Genomic DNA, 20,071 nt, shown 5'->3' on the forward strand with positions numbered 1-20,071 from the left:
TGCTAGTCTATGCTGGGTACCAAGAAATACCTTGGTATCCCGGATGTTGCAATCAGCATTTTTTCGCCCAAAAATGTAGGTCAAATGTTTTTGGCTAGAATCTTTTTGCGTGTATTTTTGGGGGCTAGAATCTGTTTGCCTGGAATTTTTTCGACCAACAATATTTTCGCCATTTTTTTTGTTGGGTCAAATTCTTTTTGGGTTAGAATTTTGCGGCTAAAATATTTTTGGCAAAAACAAACTTGGGTCAATTTTTTTCGCCTCCATGTTTTTGGCCGTGAGTATTTTCGGCTAAAACATAATCAGTTGCGGTCCGTTGTAGTGAGAGAGAGAGAGAGAACGCGAGCGGGGCAGGAAGGGGCTGAGTGGCAGCCGCCACTAATAAATCAATGTATGGGAAACTGACTGGTGGATACAAAGGTCCTAAGAGAGGTGATAGGAAGAGGTGTGTGCATTCTTGCTCTCTCTCTCTCTCTCTCTCTCTCTCTCTCTCTCTCTCTCTCTCTCTCTCTCTCTCACATTCACTCACTCACTCACTCACTCACTCTCTTTCTCCTCTCTCCTCAGATCTCTGCCTTTCCTTTACACACACTCCTCCATCTTTCTCACGCTCCCTCTCTCCTCAAAATCCCCTCCTTTATCTCTGTCTCCCTCTCTCTCGCTCTCTCTCTCTCTCTCTCTCTCTCTCTCTCTCTCTCTCTCTCTCTCTCTCTCTCTCTCTCTCTCTGTCCAAAATCCCCCCTATGTCTATGTCTCTTTGCCCTCGTCCCTCCTTGTTCTCCTTGAGTGAAACGAGTGTGTCACAGCCCCAACCACAGCCTCGACCGCCCTCGAGCGTGACCTCTCTTTACAACTGCCAGCCAAGTATGAAAGCGAGACGAAGAAGGACACAGATACTGAGGTAGAGAAAAGAGTGAGAGAAAGAACCTAATATCACAAACCTACCCTCTCTTTCAAACCCAGAAATACCCAAGTAGCACCTCCTCTTTCTGGAGACTGATAATAACTATAGCCTGTTAGCCCTTTAATCATGTATCTGTGTTGTTTTCCAAGTCCTCCCTGAGGCTAACCCAGATGGGAGGGTCATGGTTTTCACAGACACGCTATTACTGATTTGTTTCTCATAATGCAAAAACAATTGGTTTGGGGTTTTGGACAGATGTCCTCTGATACCGAGAAGACATGAAGGAATTGGACATGAATCACGTCACTGTTCTTTAAACCCAGGGGTTGGGAACACCAACAGGGCAGTTCTGGGGCTGTCAATGCTAGACAGTGTCTGTTAGACAGTGTCTGTTAGACAGTGTCTGTTAGACAGTGTTGAGACTGGCTGACCGGGCGGTTTTCAGACAGAATCATCATTTGCTCGGGCTTTTTGGATTTGTTCAGCCAATAGATGATGGGGGTTCCTGATTACTTTGTACCTCGTCCAATATTTACTGTATAATCCATGTATCGTGTCTTTGAATAATAATTAAACAACACCCTTTAGTGATATTTACTGGACATTAACTTCGCAGTTCCTATCGCCGCCCGCCCCTCCATCCTGCCCTGTTGAATAACCCTAAATCTTTCAGGCAGGAGACACTCCCATCCAGCTACGGTCATGGTGACAGATCAGGCACTCCCATTTTACAGCACTTTATTTACATTCCCCACAAGCCATTGTGCACGTGTGTTAAGTGGGCAGCTCTCTGTTGCAGGCGCATGTCGGGGGGAGGGAGGGATGTTGGTGTCAGACAAAGACCTCCGTTTGACGGGGTAACAATGGAGCGGGCACACTGTTCTGCCTGGGCAGGGAGCACAATAGACCTTTCTCTACCACCAGCAGAGGGCTGCCACCCTGGGCACACACACACACTGTACACCCCCCCCTCCACACACACACACACACACTGTACACCCCCCCCCCCCCCACACACACACACACACTGTACACCCCCCCCCCCCACACACACACACACACTGTACACCCCCCCCCCCCACACACACACACACACACACACATACTGTACACCCCCCCCCCCCCCCACACACACACACACACTGTACACCCCCCCCCCCCACACACACACACACATACTGTACACCCCCCCCACACACACACACTGTACACCCCCCCCCCCCACACACACACACATACTGTACACACCCCCCACACACACACTGTACACCCCCCCTCCCCACACACACTCACACACACACATACTGTACACACACCCCCACACACACACTGTACCCCCCCCCCCCCACACACACACACACACAGAGAACGAGCCCAGCGTCTCTGTGTCGCCCGTGCCCACTGGAGCGTGGCGTGACGTGTGAGTACTCACACATGACTGAGTAGATGAGAATGAGCTAATCATTGCCCGTGTTATTTCTCCGGGGAGTTAACATGGATGTGGTTGTAGGAAAGATGAATTGTTGCTGTGAGAATTGTGTCTCACTTAGTAATGAGGAGGAAGTATGATTTATTTCCGACCATCGATCATGAAGTTCTCTCTCGTATTTAATTATACATTTCTCTTATCATGCAAACCTATTAATATAGCTAGCTAAAGCTGCCACCCTTATCCACCCGATCTTTGGACCTGTTGTGGTTGTGGATATTGAGCTAACACAGTCTCCTGATTTGCTTGATAAAGATGTATATGGTTCCCCAAGCTGCTCTGTCAATATTTGTGCTTTTGTTCTCTTCTGTAAGCTTATTATTTATCCAGCATTCCCACAGAATGAACGAAGGAACGTGTCATTATGAGAGCTCGCCCACACACGGAGGAAGTCCAAATATCACCACGGCCTCAGATGAGGAAACGAAAACTTCAAGGCCCCTAAAATAGACATCTATCAGTAGATGTCTTCTGACTCTACATGTACTCTAATGTGTAATGACCCTAAGGACAGGCATCAGGGAGGCTGGCACAGCAGTGGGGTACAAACCCTGTTGGCCGGACAGAGGTGTTGTCTCCCACACTGTGGACCGCTGGCTCCCAGAGTCTTCAGGAGCGCAGGGGCCTGAGCAGAGGCTGCCTTGGCTGGGGAGCAGCTGTGAAGAATGGGCCCATTATTCTGGGAGAGAGGGGGAATCTTGGTGCTCTCAGGAGAGGAAGGAAGTCAGGCAGGCCGCCCAGGGGCAGAGAGAGAGAGAGAGGGCTAGTATGGAGTTCAGACCCTGTCTGCTCCTTCTTTCTTCTGTCTGCCTGGCTCTGAGTTAGCGTTCTAAGTGTCTGAGTATGGGTCTCTGGGGGACCTGGGTGGGGCCCCATACTGTACCTAAGCACCATGGATTTGACATAGACACGTGCCTGGTAGTACTACCGTATGCCACTGATACCCTCTGGGGAAGCACTCACCGTCAGATGCACGCACACACACACACAAACACACACACATACTGTTGACACATACAGAGTGAATACATCAACACACACCAACGCACGTACTGTACAAGCATGCGCACACACACACACACACACACACGTACACACAGCAGCATCTCATGCCCTTCTACTCCAGGGAACAGAGTAGAGAGCTGTCAGTGTCTTCTAGGTGTGCGTACAATAGGGGAGCACTGTTGGGTTGAAGCAGGGTTAAAGTTAGGAGAAGGGCGTCATTCCACAGTGTATTGTTTCCTGTCAGCCTGGAGGACCTCTTTGTTATGAAGGGTCAATAAGATCATTCAGCATACTGTAGAGCAGCGATTCCCAACCGGTGGGCCGTGGCCCAACAGTGGTCCGCTAGGGTAATACAGGTGGGCTACCAAACCAATGAAAACTAAAGTATGGAAATTGAATAAATATTTATATATACTGTTGGTAAATTATTATTAAAATGATTACTTATTTTAAAATGACATTTTGCCATTAATTCATCATAAGCATTACGCTTGGCACGTTGACGAAAGACCAACTGACGTTTCCGCTTTAACTTGTACCCGCCCATTTCAGTTCACTATGCACGCATCACTTCCGCATATTGCACAAGGCAGGTCAACAACTTCTGGTAGCGAGCTGTTACGTTAGTTCTCAAATACAAAATGGCCTTTGTACGAGGAGTTAAGGTTGCCTTCCAAAAACAACAATCAGCGATGTACATAGGTGTCTATGTTGTTGCCTTTCAATCTATCTTTCTTGCAGCTTGCTTGCTAGTCATTAATGTTGACACACAAATAATTGATCTGTCATATTTCCTCAAATTATTATTTGTCTCCCGTGGTGTTGTTAAACATGTGTCATAAACGCAAATTAAGTGAACAGATGTGTTGGGCGGTCGCAAAAATATCGGAGCTAAACCAGTGGGCCGCAAAGTGGAAAAGGGCGGGAATGGCTGCTGTACAGGAAGAGGGCTTATCGCTGCCTCTTCTCGACACTGGGTCACATGATACTTTACTTCATTTCAAATACAAGCAAATACTGTTTCCTGTATTTGAAAGGATACTGTTTCCAGTAGTATTTGACCCAAGTGCCCTGAGCAGAGAGGATTAGAGTGTGATCCTTAACAGTGGTGATGAAGGAGAAAGCAGATTACTTGGTTATCAAAACATGACCTGATTTTAGCCAACAGTAAATTTCTTTGGTAAAAGTAGCTATGCAGCATCATTGTTAATGAGTCATTTTTTTACATGCTGTGTTTCCTTCTAGTATGGGTTTGAGTAACAGGAAGTACTAATGCCAGAAAATCTCAGAACGAGTATTAAAATCCTTGTGATTGTAATGTATTTATAATGCAATCTTGATGATGATGAGGATGATGATGATGATGATGAGGATGATGATGATGATGAGGATGATGATGATGATGATGATGAGGATGATGATGATGATGATGAGGATGATGATGATGATGATGAGGATGATGATGATGATGATGATGATGAGGATGATGATGATGATGATGAGGATGATGATGATGATGATGATGATGATGATGATGATGATGATGATGATGATGATGATGATGATGAGGATGATGATGAGGATGATGAGGATGATGATGATGATGATGAGGATGATGATGATGATGATGAGGATGATGAGGATGATGATGATGATGATGAGGATGATGAGGATGATGAGGATGATGATGATGATGATGATGATGATGATGATGATGATGATGATGATGATGATGATGAGGATGATGATGATGATGATGAGGATGATGATGATGATGATGATGATGATGAGGATGATGATGATGATGATGAGGATGATGATGAGGATGATGATGATGATGATGAGGATGATGATGATGAGGATGATGATGATGATGATGATGAGGATGATGATGAGGATGATGATGATGATGAGGAGGATGATGATGATGATGAGGATGATGATGATGATGATGATGATGAGGATGATGATGATGAGGATGATGATGATGATGAGGATGATGATGATGATGATGAGGATGATGATGATGATGAGGATGATGATGATGAGGATGATGATGATGATGATGATGAGGATGATGATGATGATGATGATGATGATGATGATGATGATGATGAGGATGATGATGAGGATGATGATGATGAGGATGATGATGAGGATGATGATGATGATGAGGATGATGATGATGAGGATGATGATGATGATGATGATGAGGATGAGGATGAGGATGATGATGATGATGATGATGATGATGATGATGATGATGATGAGGATGATGATGAGGATGATGATGATGATGATGATGATGATGATGATGATGATGGTGGCTGTGTTGAAACCTCTCCTCCATCTGCAGGTTTGAGAAGGGGAGGATCTACACCTATATCGGCGAGGTGGTGGTGTCAGTGAACCCCTACCGTGCCATGAACATCTACGGCCGTGACACCATAGAGCAGTACAAGGGTCGTGAGCTGTACGAGCGCCCGCCTCACCTGTTCGCCATCGCCGACGCCGCCTACAAAGCCATGAAGCGGAGGAACAAAGACACCTGTATAGTCATCTCAGGTAACGAGCAGGCTTACCCACCACGCCAACCTCCCACCAACCACCAGCAGCACCACATTTGTATTTATTGCAGGATTAGTTGACTGAGTTTTGAATTGGAAATGTATGATGGTTAAACCTTTTACTTACATGAATCTAAGCATTGATTTAACTTTTTTCTTAGGGAGGTGGGGGGATGGAGGGTTAAAATGTGCAATGTCAATCAGTTAAAATTATTATTTCAGTGGCTTTTTTCACCCAACTGTTTTCTGTCTGGAGTAATATGAGATTCAAGGGTTGGAGAGGGAGAATATGAGTTGGGGAGAATTGATGGAGCTATATTTAGTTGAAAATAGCGGACCCCAATTGTGCTTCCTTCTTTCTAAGAAAACCCAGTGGCCACAAGCGGTGACAGCATTGTGAAACTATGTTGTTCCTGGAGGCGCCACCTGGTGGTGGAAAGGAGAAATGTCTCTTTAAAACCTTGACAAAAGTCAAAGGGTTCACCCTACATTATATGGTTTTACAATGTACATGCACACATTTTTACAACTAAATCATGTGTGTATTGCAGGGGAGAGTGGAGCTGGAAAGACCGAAGCCAGCAAATATATCATGCAATACATCGCTGCTATCACCAACCCTAATCAAAGAGCTGAAGTCGAAAGGTGAGCCTATCTCGTCAATGTCCCCATGAATAATACTCTCAATATAACCCCAAGGTTAGGAGGGTAACATAAGACTATCAGGTTAAAAGTAGCTGAATATCTACAATTACGCCAGTAATGTTTCTACCAGCTAAAAAAACAAAAAAGCTCCAACATACATTCCAGGTCATGACACAGTGTGGGTTTTGAGGATGGTGGTATTGAGTATAAACAAGAGAAATACCGCATGAGAACTCGTTCTAGGAATTGAGCTCGTCTGACGGGAGGGCAGTTAAGCAGGCGGAAGGGTCACGAGGCAGGGGGTAATGGGGGTCAACCGGCAGGTCACATGCCAGAGAGGGAACCCCACCGACGGTCCAGTAGAACATGTGGAACTCGTCCAACACGGCTGGGGTGTAAGCTCCCTGCATCACTCTGTAAGGACCTGCGTGCTACATTTACATTTTACATTTAGTCATTTAGCAGACGCTCTTATCCAGAGCGACTTACAGTAAGTACAGGGTCATTCTCCCCGAGGCAAGTAGGGTGAAGTGCCTTGCCCAAGGACACAACCTCATTTTGCACAGCCGGGAATCGAACTGGCAACCTTCAGATTACTAGCCCGCTTCCCTAACCGCTCAGCCACCTGACTCCCTGCGTGCTGTTTCAATACAGATAGCATGTAATCGCACGGCTAGCCTTGCAGAGGTATTCCTTATCAGCCTTTCTTTTCATTCAGTTACTTATTATTGCAAGCCAAAGATCAAACGGAAGGCTTATGACACTTTAGAGCCTTTATTTGAAATATTTATGGTTTGTTTGTGATAACATCCGTGTCCTCGGTGAGCTCATTCTCGTGAGTAGAGGACATGTCTCATTAACTCTCCCTCAAGTCTCTCAGCCCAGGCCTCAGGGTCTGCCCTTGCAGGCAGGAAATTCTAGGGCTTTCCTGAAAGTGAAATGAATGGTATGGTCACAGCGGGTGGTGTGTGGATATGTATGGATGTGTGTGTGTGTGTGCTTGTTTAGGGGCCACAGGAGGCATTCTGCCCAGGGTTAGTAAGGGTCCAGGAGTCCATGGCCTGGCCTGACACTAGACTACATAAATCTCCCTCATTGAAGCCTAGTGGATGTGTGTTACTGCCGTGTATGGATGCATAGTGTAACTTTCCAAACAAAGTGCAGGTCAGACCCAGGGGAGACTCTGAATGAGAAATAGCTGCACTGTAAGCTATAAAGACCCAGTCTTACATGGCAACAATTTCATTGTTCCTCCAGACAGGAATCTGTTTTACTGTCTTGGTATTCACCCCCATGACTCCCAGACTTTATTGTTTGTTGTTTCACTTCTGGGTAGGCATCAGCTGATCTGGCTGTTAATAGGTGCCAGAGGAGCTGTAACAATAAGTGTGGTGGGGGTGTGTGTGTGCGTGCTTTACAGGGTGAAAAACATGCTGCTGAAATCCAACTGTGTCCTGGAGGCCTTTGGGAACGCCAAAACCAACCGCAACGACAACTCCAGCCGCTTCGGCAAATACATGGACATCAACTTCGACTTCAAGGGAGATCCCATCGGGGGTCACATCAGCAACTACCTGCTGGAGAAGGTAGGGGGCGCTGGGGACCGGCTCCTTTTGTTATTAGGAAGGCGTGAGTAACTGATCATATTTCAGTGTTGACTCATGTCGGTCTGTGTGTGTGTGTCATCTCTGTCCATCAGTCCAGAGTGATCGTCCAGCAGGAAGGAGAGAGGAGCTTTCACTCCCTGTACCAGGTGTGTGCTCCAGGAGAGAGGGTGCAGCAGACTCGCCGTGCGATGAGTCAGCCACACACAGCTGGTCTGTGTGGGGAGCAACACAAGCCGCTATGCAGACCAGATGGACTGTAGGCTTGTGTTGATCACGACTTCATGAGACCACACGGACTCTGTCATGCTGGATTACAACGTGTTGTTATTTGTGTAATACCTACAGTACATCAGTGTCTCTAAACCCAGGCCCGTTTGTCCTATATTGTAATGGTCCTATTATATGGGGTGTCTGGGTCTGCCTGCTCTCATTCCTTCAAGCACACTGTCTACCTTTTGGATTTTTGTACTCCACTAACACGCTCAGATTTAGGTCACTGTCTGTTTCTTTTTTGTCCTTGAGTTTCCGTGTGTCAGCAGCACTGACTGTGTGTGTGTGTGTGTACTTGTTCTCTCCAGCTGGTTAAAGGTGCCCCCGACTCCCTACTGCGATCTCTGCATATTCAGAAGGACGCGACGGCCTACAACTACATTAAAGTTGGCGGGCAGGTTAAGGTACCACACTCTCTCTCTCCTCGTTCTAACGCCCCTCGACAGAGTGAGTGAGAAGATGAGAGGTGCCCGGCGAGGGGGGGGGAGGAGTGTCCACATGCTCCGTTTATTTTTACAGGAGCGAGAACACATAGGGAGTCAGGTGGCTGAGCGGTTAGAGAATCGGGCTAGTAATCAGAAGGTCGCTGGTTCGATTCTTGGCTGTGTCAAATGACGTTGTGTCCTTGGGCAAGGCACTTCACCCTACTTGCCTCGGGGGGAATGTCCCTGTACTTACTGTAAGTCGCTCTGGATAAGAGCGTCTGCTAAATGACTACATGTAAATGGAACACATGCTCGGCAGCTGTGCTCCTCGGGTTTAAAGTGTGATTGCTGCCGTTTTTCTCACAATGCAAATTTGTGTCGGGAAAACGTGTGACACGATGGCATGACGTTCAACATCATCTGCAAGTTAGACGAGCCGAGCGCAGTTCTTGTCAGCTATTTAGTTCCAGCTTCTTACACTTTTTTAATGACAGCATCTGGGTTTGGCTGCTGCAGCATGTTGAACTTAATGAGGGGGGGGGGGGGGGGGAGGACTTTGTAGCAACAAACGGCATGACGTCATGGAATATGGCAGGCTCCAAAGAGCTGGAGTGTTTTGTACATTGTTTACCATGCTTCCATTTTTAGAACAACAGCCCATTCGTCTTGGGTGCCTTTATGGTAGTATAGGACTGAATTTGTTAAGTATGTTTGGCATCGTACAAAGAGTTCTGGTTTGTTGGAGAGGATGTGTGTGTTTGATGACAAATTACAGGCAGTGTTTTATAAATGAAAGTCCAAGTCACTTCCTATTGTGGTTTACAGTTGTTCTCTCTCTCTCTGTCTCTCTCTCTCTCACTCCCTCTCTCTGTCTCTCTCTCTCCTAGTCCAGCATTAATGACGGGGCTGACTTCAAAGCGGTGGCCGATGCCATGAAGGTGATCGGCTTCACAGGGGAGGAGATCCAGACTGTCTACAGGATCCTGGCCACCATCCTGCACCTGGTAACTGTCTGGAAGCTTCTAGCTGTCTGTCAGTCGGTTGGGCCCAGTACAGTAGCTGTACAGCAGAGTGACACGAATCCTGTTCAGATGGATCAAGCAAGGCTCGAACAAAACTCTTTATTTATCTCTGTCAGCTCACCCACCTGCTCCGTGCACCCCTGGCTCGCTGCAGTGCCAGTGTGTCTCTTAACCCTTGTGTTATCTTCGGGTCATTCTGACCCATCAGTCATTGTGACCCACCGTCGTACTGCGCCAAATTTACCACATATAAAAACAAAGTGAAGCATTTTCTTTTAACCGTTGGGCTGTCTCAGACCCCCCACATTGCAAAGGTTAAAAGAAAATGATTTGTATTTGTTTTTGTATTGGGTAAAATTGGGCAAACACAACGATGGTTCGTTATCAACCTTTGGGTCATGTGACCCGAAGGCAGCACAAGGGTTAACCTGTGTCCTGTGTCCCAGGGCAACATGACGTTCGGCGTGGACGGGGACGTGACTCTGATCGAGAACTCCAAGGTGGTGGCGGTGATCGGGGACCTTCTGGCCACCAAGGAGGAGAACGTGGAGAAGGCCCTGCTGTACCGCACCGTGGCCACCGGCCGCGACATCATCGACAAGCAGCACACAGCACAGGAGGCCGGCTACGGGCGCGACGCGCTAGCTAAGGTTGCTAATGCAATTAGCTCAGCGGTGTTTTGCTCTTGACTAAACAGCCATGCCTTAGGGATTTAGAGGGGGTCTATTGTCTTTTACATTACATATGAAGAAAAGCTGCTACCTACAAGTTAAAGCATTATCTAGTCTCAAAGCACTTTTCTTGGCTGTAACCTATTTTGAACAATATTATTTGTATTCTAGTATTTGTGAAGCACTTTGTGACCTGGTTCTTTGAAAGGTGCTCTACCAAATAAACGTTACCGACTTACTACTTGTCTTGGCGACCGGCAGGCGATGTACGAGCGTCTCTTCTGCTGGATCGTGGGGAGGATAAACGACGTGATCGAGGTGAAGAACTACGATGCCAAAGTCCACGGGAAGAATACGGTCATCGGAGTGCTGGACATCTACGGATTTGAGATCTTCCAGAACAACAGGTTATAAAATACACACAGTATTGAAAGTATCCTGCAATGAGGATAGTTTCCACTGGGCAAAAGTCCCGGTACATAGGTCACTACAGCTGACCTCTAATCTCTCCATCTCTCCATCAGCTTTGAGCAGTTCTGTATCAACTACTGTAATGAGAAGCTCCAGCAGCTGTTCATCCAGTTGGTCCTGAAACAGGAGCAGGATGAGTACCAGCGAGAGGGCATCCCCTGGAAACATGTACGGCCTCCTCTTAGTTCCTGCCCTCCTTTCACTTCCTGCTTGCTTGTGATAGGCTGTTTCAGTCCTCTTGAAAATGTATCCTTCCCTCTCTTGGTGTGATTTCTTATTGAACATAAAGGGATAGGTATAAAGCTGCAGCCAGTCCGGTCACATTAGAGTGGTGATTTTTTTAAATATTGTATGTAGTCAGAGTAGCTAAATGGGGTCAACATCCATTTAGTGCTGACAGTGTATGTTGTGCTTAACTCCAATTCTCCTACTCTGTTTTTTTCCCTCTCTGCCCCCCCCCTTCTCTCTCTCTCTCTCTCTCTCACCTCCCCCTCCTTCCTTCATTCCTTCTCTCCTTCCTTCCTTCTTTCCTTCCTTCCTTGCTTGCTCTCTCTTTTTGCCTGTCTCAGATTGACTTCTTCAACAACCAGATCATTGTGGACCTTGTGGAGCAGCAGCATAAGGGCATCTTCTCCGTGCTGGACGAGGCCTGCATGAACGTGGGCAAGATGACCGACGAGGTGTTCCTCCAGGGTCTCAACACCAAGCTGGCCAAGCACGCTCACTACACCAGCCGCAAGGTACAACACTGGATCCCCTCACTCCAGAACCATCTGTACTGTGTTCTGGAATCTGTTCTCTCCTCACAGAACATTTTCTTGCCTTTGTCTAAGTGCTTCGGTTATACTGGAGTCACATTGCTCTATGTCACCGTACTGGCTGGAAGTGACTCGTCTGTCAGTGAAATTGTAGCCGCTCACTTCCTGTGCCACAGACTCCACAAATCAATCATTGTTTTCCTGATGCAGGACACAGAGGTAATAGGAGAACACAGGGACATTAGTGAGATTACAACCGAGGAAAAGAGTGAGTGTAATCTGGTTTGTAGCAATTATCAGCTCCAGCAAAGTCACGGATGTGGTCTAACTGACACTAATGACCCTGTTCACCAGACAGACGTAAACAGATTTCGCTTCACATCTGATCCTGGCGGTCAGTTTCAGATGTCTGTGTTTACCAAGTGTAGCGTTACTTACCAGTGATCGACACTAGAGGGCAACAGTGGGCAGAGGAATATTGCTCGTCTGACTCTGCACTTTAGCCCCTCAGGTGATGTCACTGCTAGTGGATGGGGGACTGTGGACTGGCATCTTGCAGAGCTGACAAGGGGGGAGAGAGAGGGGGAGAGGGGGAGAGGGAGAGAGGGAGTTCAGTGAGGAGGGTTTATACGAGGGAGACATCTTGAAATGTGAAACGGTGGACGGACGTGCTGTGTTTGTGTGAGATGTGGAGATCCGGAAAGGTCCAGACACGGGAGGCTGATGTAGAGACCAGGGAAGGACAGAGGGACTGGACAAGGGGGTGCATACCTGGCAGCTTTCCCTTGCCCTCTTCCTGGAAAGTCCTCCTCATGCCATCAGCATAGACCAGGTGTGGGGTGGGTGTGTGACCCTCCAGCCAGGCCTACATGGACTAGATCCTAACACTGGCAGCGTAGGGCTGGTGGAGGCTTGTCCACAGAGCCTGCTACCCCCCAGGCAGTGGGCTCTCCTGGACAGACAGGACAGACAGGACAGCTGGAGACTAGGGGAGTCCTAGACAAGGAGGATCCAGTGCTAATGTCAAGCAAATCCACTTTATACCCTGGTTGGGTCCCTCATGTTTTGTCATATTTTTTCAGGATGGGTTTCTAAGAACGTAGGAGTAGACAGGATGGTTATTCATGTTCATTGTTGTGATGTTGCTACGAGCAGGGCTGTCTGAGAGAACGTCGCTGTGAAACACTCTTTTCTGTTTCTGAGGAGAGGAGCGGTGCTCAGAGGCACATCTATCGTGCACCGAGGGATCTTTCCAGATGCACAGATTCCCCTCACTACATGCCCCGCGCTCGACAAGCACTCGGCTTCTGAAACTTTGAGAATGTTTATTGCTAGCAGGTTCAGGATGTGTGAAGGCTCTGCAGACTTCAAAGACCCCAGGCCATTTCTCAGCATCGCAGTTTCCACACTAACATGAAATCTCGTGTTGGTGTGGAAACGGGGAGGTGTGTGGAAACGGGGAGTGGGAGAGTTGGAAGAGGAAGTGAGAAAAAAGGGAACAGGGAGAAGACGAGAGGAAGACAAGAGGAAGTGTGAGAGCTTGAAATGGAGGGGGTGAGAAGAGAAAAACCTGTGAAGGTGAGATAGAAAAGGAAGAGATGCGAAGAGACGGGTGCTGCATATGAAAGCAGACGGAGAGCGCTGTGGAGGGGAATGTAGAGATGCTGAAGAGGGAGAGAGGGAGAGATAGAGAGAGAGAGAGGGCAAGCTAGTGGGCGTGCAAGATGGAGAAAGAGTGGGAGAGAGGCAGCACCATCACACCGGATTAGCCTGTAATGAGAGCTGCGCTGTCTTGTCTGAAGTGATGCTCTCACTCGTCCGTGGCACCGAGTCCCGCCAGACAGCAGGGCGCTCTCCTGACGGCTTGTCGCGTGCTGTACACCACCAAACTCACACGCACATTTAGACACACTATCCGGTGTTATTCTCCCCTATGCACTTCAGACGTTCTGTCACTCTCACACACACACACACACACACACACACACACACACACAAACACACACCCACGCACGCACGCACACACGGACTGTCCTGCCCCCAGCATAGGCCTCTCATCCCAGATCAGAGACGGGGAAACTGTGAAAAGCTTGATCAACGTCGGAGTCGGTCTCGTCTTTAAAAGCTCCTACACATCTCCACTTGTACGGCTGCTCTCTGAGTCTGGTGATGCATCTCTTTCATTGGCCTCCAGTCTTGTCAGGCCTGTTATGTATTAATCGCAGGCGTTTGAAGCCAGGGAGCTCCAGGCTTGTTTATACAGAGCTTTTTCTCAGATGAAAGTGCGACAGGATGATAGGCTAGGACATTTAAAGTTCATTTTGTTTGTGCCTGAGTTTTCCACAGCGATGAAGGGGTGTCAGAAGTGGTCAGGAAGTGAAAAGAAGCCTCGTTCATGCAGGTCTCCCCAGTCCCTCTTCCTCATCTGGTGGGGCAGCTTCTATCATTGTGTTGTCTCTGTGGAAATATCCCCGCCATCTTCCTGTGAACGCCTCACACAGTATCTATATCCCTTCAGTATCAAAAACACCCTGATGAAATCAATAATTATGCATGTTTTCATCACATTCGCAAGTTGTATTTCTGGTTATTTACATATTCGGGGCTTTGCACCACTTATTCCAACTGAAGTTTGTTTTGCTCCCGGAAGCGCTACCTCTTTATTGCATGTACACCAGTGTTTGTGACCTACACTGCAGCGTTTGTGGAAGTCTTCCTGCTTCTCCCTACCATCCGCCCTGCTCAGCTGTTTCCTCAAGTCGCTTTGATCCTCCCAGATGTGTTTTTTTTTTAACTCTATAAATTATTTGCTGACACGGTTATTCCTGCTGGGAAGGCAAGTCACAGCAGCATCGATACCCTTCTCTTCCTTCTACCTCTCGCTCTTTCTCTCGCTTTCTTTCTCTCTCTCTTTCTCCTTCTTTGTCCCTCTCTCCTTCATCTCTCTCTCTCTCCCTCCCTTGTTAACTGTATCTACCCTCTGAACCTGCTCTCTGCTCTTTCTGCACATGCTTTGTTCAGGTGCTGATGCTGATGGTTTGTGTGTGTGTGTGTGTGTGTGTGTATGTGTGCGTGTGCCTGTACATGTACTAGAGGCCGTGTTGAGTGATCAAGCTTTCACAGGCCATGTGGTGGTGCCCGCAAATAAGGAGAATGGGCTGTTCATTAGCTAGAGTGAGCACAAGCTCTTGAGAGGCTGGGAGGACACTAACAGGGATGTGATTTAGAGGAGAAAGAGCTCCTCCCATCAGCACTCTGCTTTCGGATCCCTTTTAGGATCCGGGATGCATTTCATATCAGGTTTCGCCGTTTCCCGGTCAGTGAGACGTCTTGATTGGTGGGGGTGGTTTTGAGACAGCCAGAAGGTTACCCAGAGAGGCAGTGGAGGTTCTGATGCTCAACACCCAGCCAGCTGGAGCATGTGTGTTGCCTGGGAGGCGCTGGGTTCTAATCCCTCCTTCTGCAGGGCTCTGAGTGCGGTTGAGTGACAGGTTTGGAGCCCGTCGGGCCGGGCTGGCAGCGCTGGGGCCTGTCCCTGCAGGTGCCATCTGAGGCAGAGGGGAGGGGGCGAGAAGCACAGGTGGTGAGCAGGATGGCCGTTGAGGAGAGGAGAGACGAGGGAGGGATAGAGGGAGAGACAGAGAGACAGAGAGACAGAGAGAGAGAGAGAGGGAGGGAGGGATAGAGAGAGGGAGGGAGAGAGGGGAGGGAGAGAGGGAGGGATAGAGGGAGAGAAAGAGAGAGAGAGAGAGAGAGGGAGGGATATAGGGAGAGGGAGAGAGAGGGAGAGGGAGAGGGAGAGGGAGAGGAGAGGAGGGGAGAGAGAGAGGAGAGAGAGAGAGAGAGAGAGAGAGAGAGAGAGGGAGAGAGGGAGAGAGGGAGAGAGGGAGAGAGGGAGAGGCTACAGGGTGTGAACTGGGCAGGAGGATGAGAAACGGCAGGTGCTGAGGTGACAGCAGGGGTCTTGTTGTAAAAGCTGTCCACCCAGTTAAACACCAGGGTGTTAGAAAACACAAAGGCTTCTCATGTATACTACTGTATGTACACAGCAGCAGTAAGGTTGGTCTGGCACATTTGGTTAGCAAACACTGCAAATGTGTACAATAGATTTTCTAATTCAAAACTCGGTGTTGCTGCGGTCATTCATCTCATAATGAATGTGACACTGAACAAGGCCATACCATGTTATTATAAGTGTTTGTGCAGTATGGTGTTATTGGAATTTGGTGTCGCTCTTGTCTGACTGTCAGATAATGAAGTGTTTTTTCTACAGAATTGTAAATGTACTGAAAATGTAGATTTCCTTGTCAATATTCACATATTTATTCACCACTTGAATATACGTGAGTATGTTTGAGTTGGTAAATATGCTAGAAGATTCTTCTCTTTGGCCCCTCCCCCTCCCTGCCTCAGTCCTCTGGGTACCTGGGAGGCTGCTGTCCTCAGCCCTGCCTCAGTCCTCTGGGTACCTGGGAGGCTGCTGTCCTCAGCCCTGCCTCAGTCCTCTGGGTACCTGGGAGGCTGCTGTCCTCAGCCCTGCCTCAGTCCTCTGGGTACCTGGGAGGCTGCTGTCCTCAGCCCTGCCTCAGTCCTCTGGGTACCTGGGAGGCTGCTGTCCTCAGCCCTGCCTCAGTCCTCTGGGTACCTGGGAGGCTGCTCTCCTCAGCCCTGCCTCAGTCCTCTGGGTACCTGGGAGGCTGCTGTCCTCAGCCCTGCCTCAGTCCTCTGGGTACCTGGGAGGCTGCTCTCCTCAGCCCTGCCTCAGTCCTCTGGGTACCTGGGAGGCGGCTGTCCTCAGCCCCTGCCTCTCTCCTCTCATCTCTCTGTTTAATAAAAGAGGAATTTAGAGGCTTTAACACGACATGGTAACCGCTCCTCCTAATCCCTTTCTTTTTATTTTGTAGACCACTGTCCATACATCTCTAACTCGCTCTCTCTCTCTCTTTATATGCTCCCAACTTCATTTTTTTCTCATCTATTGTTTTGGCCCTCATCCCTCCATCATCTTTTCCATTGTCCCCTCTGTTCCTCAGCTTCCCTCATCCCCTCTCCTCCGGTCTTATCCAGTGTTTCAGACAGACAGAGAGGGAGGTGCTAATAGTGTAGCTGGCACTGGCATTGTGTGTGGGTGTGTGAGGAGTGGCTCTGATTGTGTGTGAAAGATGAGGATGAGGACAACTGAAGCTTACAGCAGACCCAATCTTACTGCCTCCATTTCTGCTATTCATGTCTGTTTCCATGTCTGCCACCTCGTCTGTCTGTCTTATCTGTGTGCCTGTCTGTCTGTCTTATCTGTGTGCCTGTCTGTCTGTCTTATATGTGTGCCCGTCTGTCTGTCTTATATGTGTGCCTGTCTGTCTGTCTTATCTGTGTGCCTGTCTGTCTTATCTGTTCGCCTGTCTGACTGGCTGGCTGTAGGCCTATATCTTTTTGGGAGGGCTGGCTGGCACACTGTGTGTCGGACTGGCAAACTGTGTGTTGGTGTGTCTGGCAGTGCTTGGAGGTTTGTCCCCACTAGATCCCAGCCCTAGTCTCAGTGGGCCTTAATTGTCCCTCACACAGCACACAGACATCTGTCTGGGCCATCTGCCTGGATGTGGAGCTGCACTTCCTTCCCTAATCACCTGACATGTTACCTGTTGTTGTCACAATGTCATCAATGTGCAGAATTTGCTGTCACCAAATCCAAGTAAAACGATTGAAGTCATTTCTGTGCAAGATACTGTACCAACTGAATTATGTTCAGATGTACCTGTATTGTTATTCCTAAGCACAAACATCCAGTCACAAAACGTCCCCTTTCTAAATGTTTCCAGCGTGACTTTGCTGTGTGAGTGTACTGCCGTCGTCTGAGCGCGTCTGTGACATGTTCTCCCGTCCTAGCACCTCTCTTAAGGGACTGCCTTCTCTCCTGCTTCCTGTGTGAGCCCACCCTGGGCTCCATGAGTCATCCTCGTCTCTCAAACCCTGGGAACAGCATTGGCCCTAACAATAGCAACACCATTGGGGTAGAACGTTCCGAAGAAGAAGAAAGAGACATTTTTACATCTCTATCTCTGTTCCTTCATACACCCTGTTCTCCTTTTTATAGAACTTTCTGTCTGTGAGAGCTTAGAGGGTGTTCTGGATCATTTGTCGCCAGTTCCTCTAATCTTCTCAATGCCTCAGGCCTATTCTGTCTGCTAATCAGTTCTGCCTTGTCGTATAATGACATGGGATGCCTCTCTCGTCAGCGCCATGTTTTATGAATGGCAGTGGGTCTTATGTAACTTCACTCAGTGAGTAACTTCAAGGTCCCATGTACCCACTGGGCAGCCTCTGGCGCCTTCAGGGTCCTAGAGTCTGGCCTCAGGCTGAGGACAGTGCTGGTCTCGTCATAAAGTTCACCCGGAACGTATGCATTTAAATATACATTTAGGTTGCTTACCATGCTTTGAGAATGTACAATTCTCAAAAAAGATACAAGGTGACTTTCAATGTGAATACTCTCTGTAATGCTGTGGATACCAATAAAATAAAAATATATACATTTAGCTCACTTATTCAGCTTGCAAGTCAGTCACAGTCGCATGAATTTCGACGTGCATATGGATGAGTCACTCACTGTGTACCCACACACACACACACACACGCTCATTAAGGAGGTGTGGTAGGGCTGCAGCAGACCCCCTGCATTTCCTGTCACCTCTGCCCCTTCCCTCCACTCCACCAGTGGCCTACATACAGTCATCAGTAGCAGCTCCCACTGCAGCACTCTCACACTCACACACACTCACACACACACACACACACACAACACACAGCATATTCAATTCAAATGCACAGATTCATCATCACTACCAGCTCTTGAGCCTCTCTCTCTCTCTCTCTCTCTCTCTCTCTCTCCATCTCTCTCTCTCTCTCTCTCTCTCTCTTCTCTCTCCTCTTCTCTCTCTCTCTCCTCTCTCTCTCTCCTACTCACTCTCTCTATCTCTCCTCTCTCTCTCTCTCTCTCTCTCTCTCTCTCTCTCTCTCTCCTCTCTCTCTCTCTCTCTCTCTCTCTCTCCTCTCGTTCTGCCTTTGCCCCCTTCTCCCGAATCTCCATTCTGACACTTCCGTCACCTAAGAACGTCTCTCTCTCTCTCATCCATCTAGTGTGGGAGTAGCTAGAATGTATCCCATCTGACTGCTAGTATTTTTGCAGCCTTGTTTTCTGCACCACTGCCTCCTCTCCTCCCTGCACTAATGGGTGGAGCCGGCCAGGCTATATTGGGCCAGACAGGGATGAGGGCGGCGGCTGCTTTCCAGTAAACAGCATAGCACATCTGGAATCCTAGTAGTCATGGTCAGGTGGCTGAGCGGTTAGAGAATCGGGCTGGTAATCAGAAGGTTCGATTCCCCGGCCGTGTCAAATGACGTTGTGTCCTTGGGCAAGGCACTTCACCCTACTTGCCTCGGGGGAATGTCCCTGTACTTACTGTAAGTCACTCTGGATAAGAGCTTCTGCTAAATGACTACATGTAAATGGTAGCGCTAGGAAAATGGCAGCCTCTGCATTAATGTCAATAAGTGACTCTCTCTCTCTCCCTCCGCTCTCTCTGTCTTGCCCTCCCCCTTCTCTCTCTCTACCTCTCTCACTCTAACCTTAGCTGTCCCCGACTGACAAGAGTTTGGAGTTTGACAGAGACTTCCGAATCCGCCACTATGCAGGCGACGTTGTGTAAGTATCTAATTGTTATTGCATATCACAATGGCATGCAATTACCTTGTTAGGAAAGCTCTCATTAAGAACAGTGTTAGCAGTATAATCTAGAGTATTCTAATGTCATTCAGGCTCTATACATCCAGTATAAATTAAGGCCTGTTTCTAGAACTAAAGGCCTAACAATTTTACTGTCTTTTTTGGAATGCCTTAACTGACAAAATATCAGGAAAGAGCTCCATTTTAGAATAAGACCTCATCAGAATGTGTCAGGAAATAAATAGGTATACAGCGCCACATTATGTCATTCAGTCATCATGGCGGTCTTCCCCGTGGTTAATATATGGCTTCTGACACGAGCTGGCTATAAATCCCCCTCCAGGACTCGGAGGTGCTCCCTGCATCCTGCCTGCCTACACTGGCTGCTGCAGGGAGCACTCAGCACTGAGAGACAGGCCCTGGAAGGCTCTGGTTTCCTCCTGGGTCGGGAACACTTAGCCCACAGATGGCTCAGACACTTCACACTAAAACAGGATTTTGGGCAACTTTGTCTGGG

General features: G+C 48.2%; 1 protein-coding gene across 1 annotated transcript in view; it reads left to right on the forward strand.

Annotated features, from left to right (window-relative positions):
• myo1d (myosin 1D) overlaps nt 1–20,071 on the forward strand; it is a 56,348-nt gene that overhangs the window by 7,917 nt on the left and 28,360 nt on the right. Inside the window, 11 exon segments of the mRNA XM_067244493.1 lie at nt 5,755–5,963; nt 6,517–6,610; nt 8,031–8,196; nt 8,310–8,363; nt 8,796–8,891; nt 9,800–9,916; nt 10,381–10,584; nt 10,867–11,012; nt 11,130–11,244; nt 11,646–11,816; nt 19,463–19,533. Coding sequence (XP_067100594.1) covers nt 5,755–5,963; nt 6,517–6,610; nt 8,031–8,196; nt 8,310–8,363; nt 8,796–8,891; nt 9,800–9,916; nt 10,381–10,584; nt 10,867–11,012; nt 11,130–11,244; nt 11,646–11,816; nt 19,463–19,533 — 1,443 coding nt within the window.

The sequence above is a fragment of the Osmerus mordax genome, chromosome 10, assembly GCF_038355195.1.
Source record: "Osmerus mordax isolate fOsmMor3 chromosome 10, fOsmMor3.pri, whole genome shotgun sequence".
NCBI classification, from domain to species: Eukaryota; Metazoa; Chordata; class Actinopteri; order Osmeriformes; family Osmeridae; genus Osmerus; species Osmerus mordax.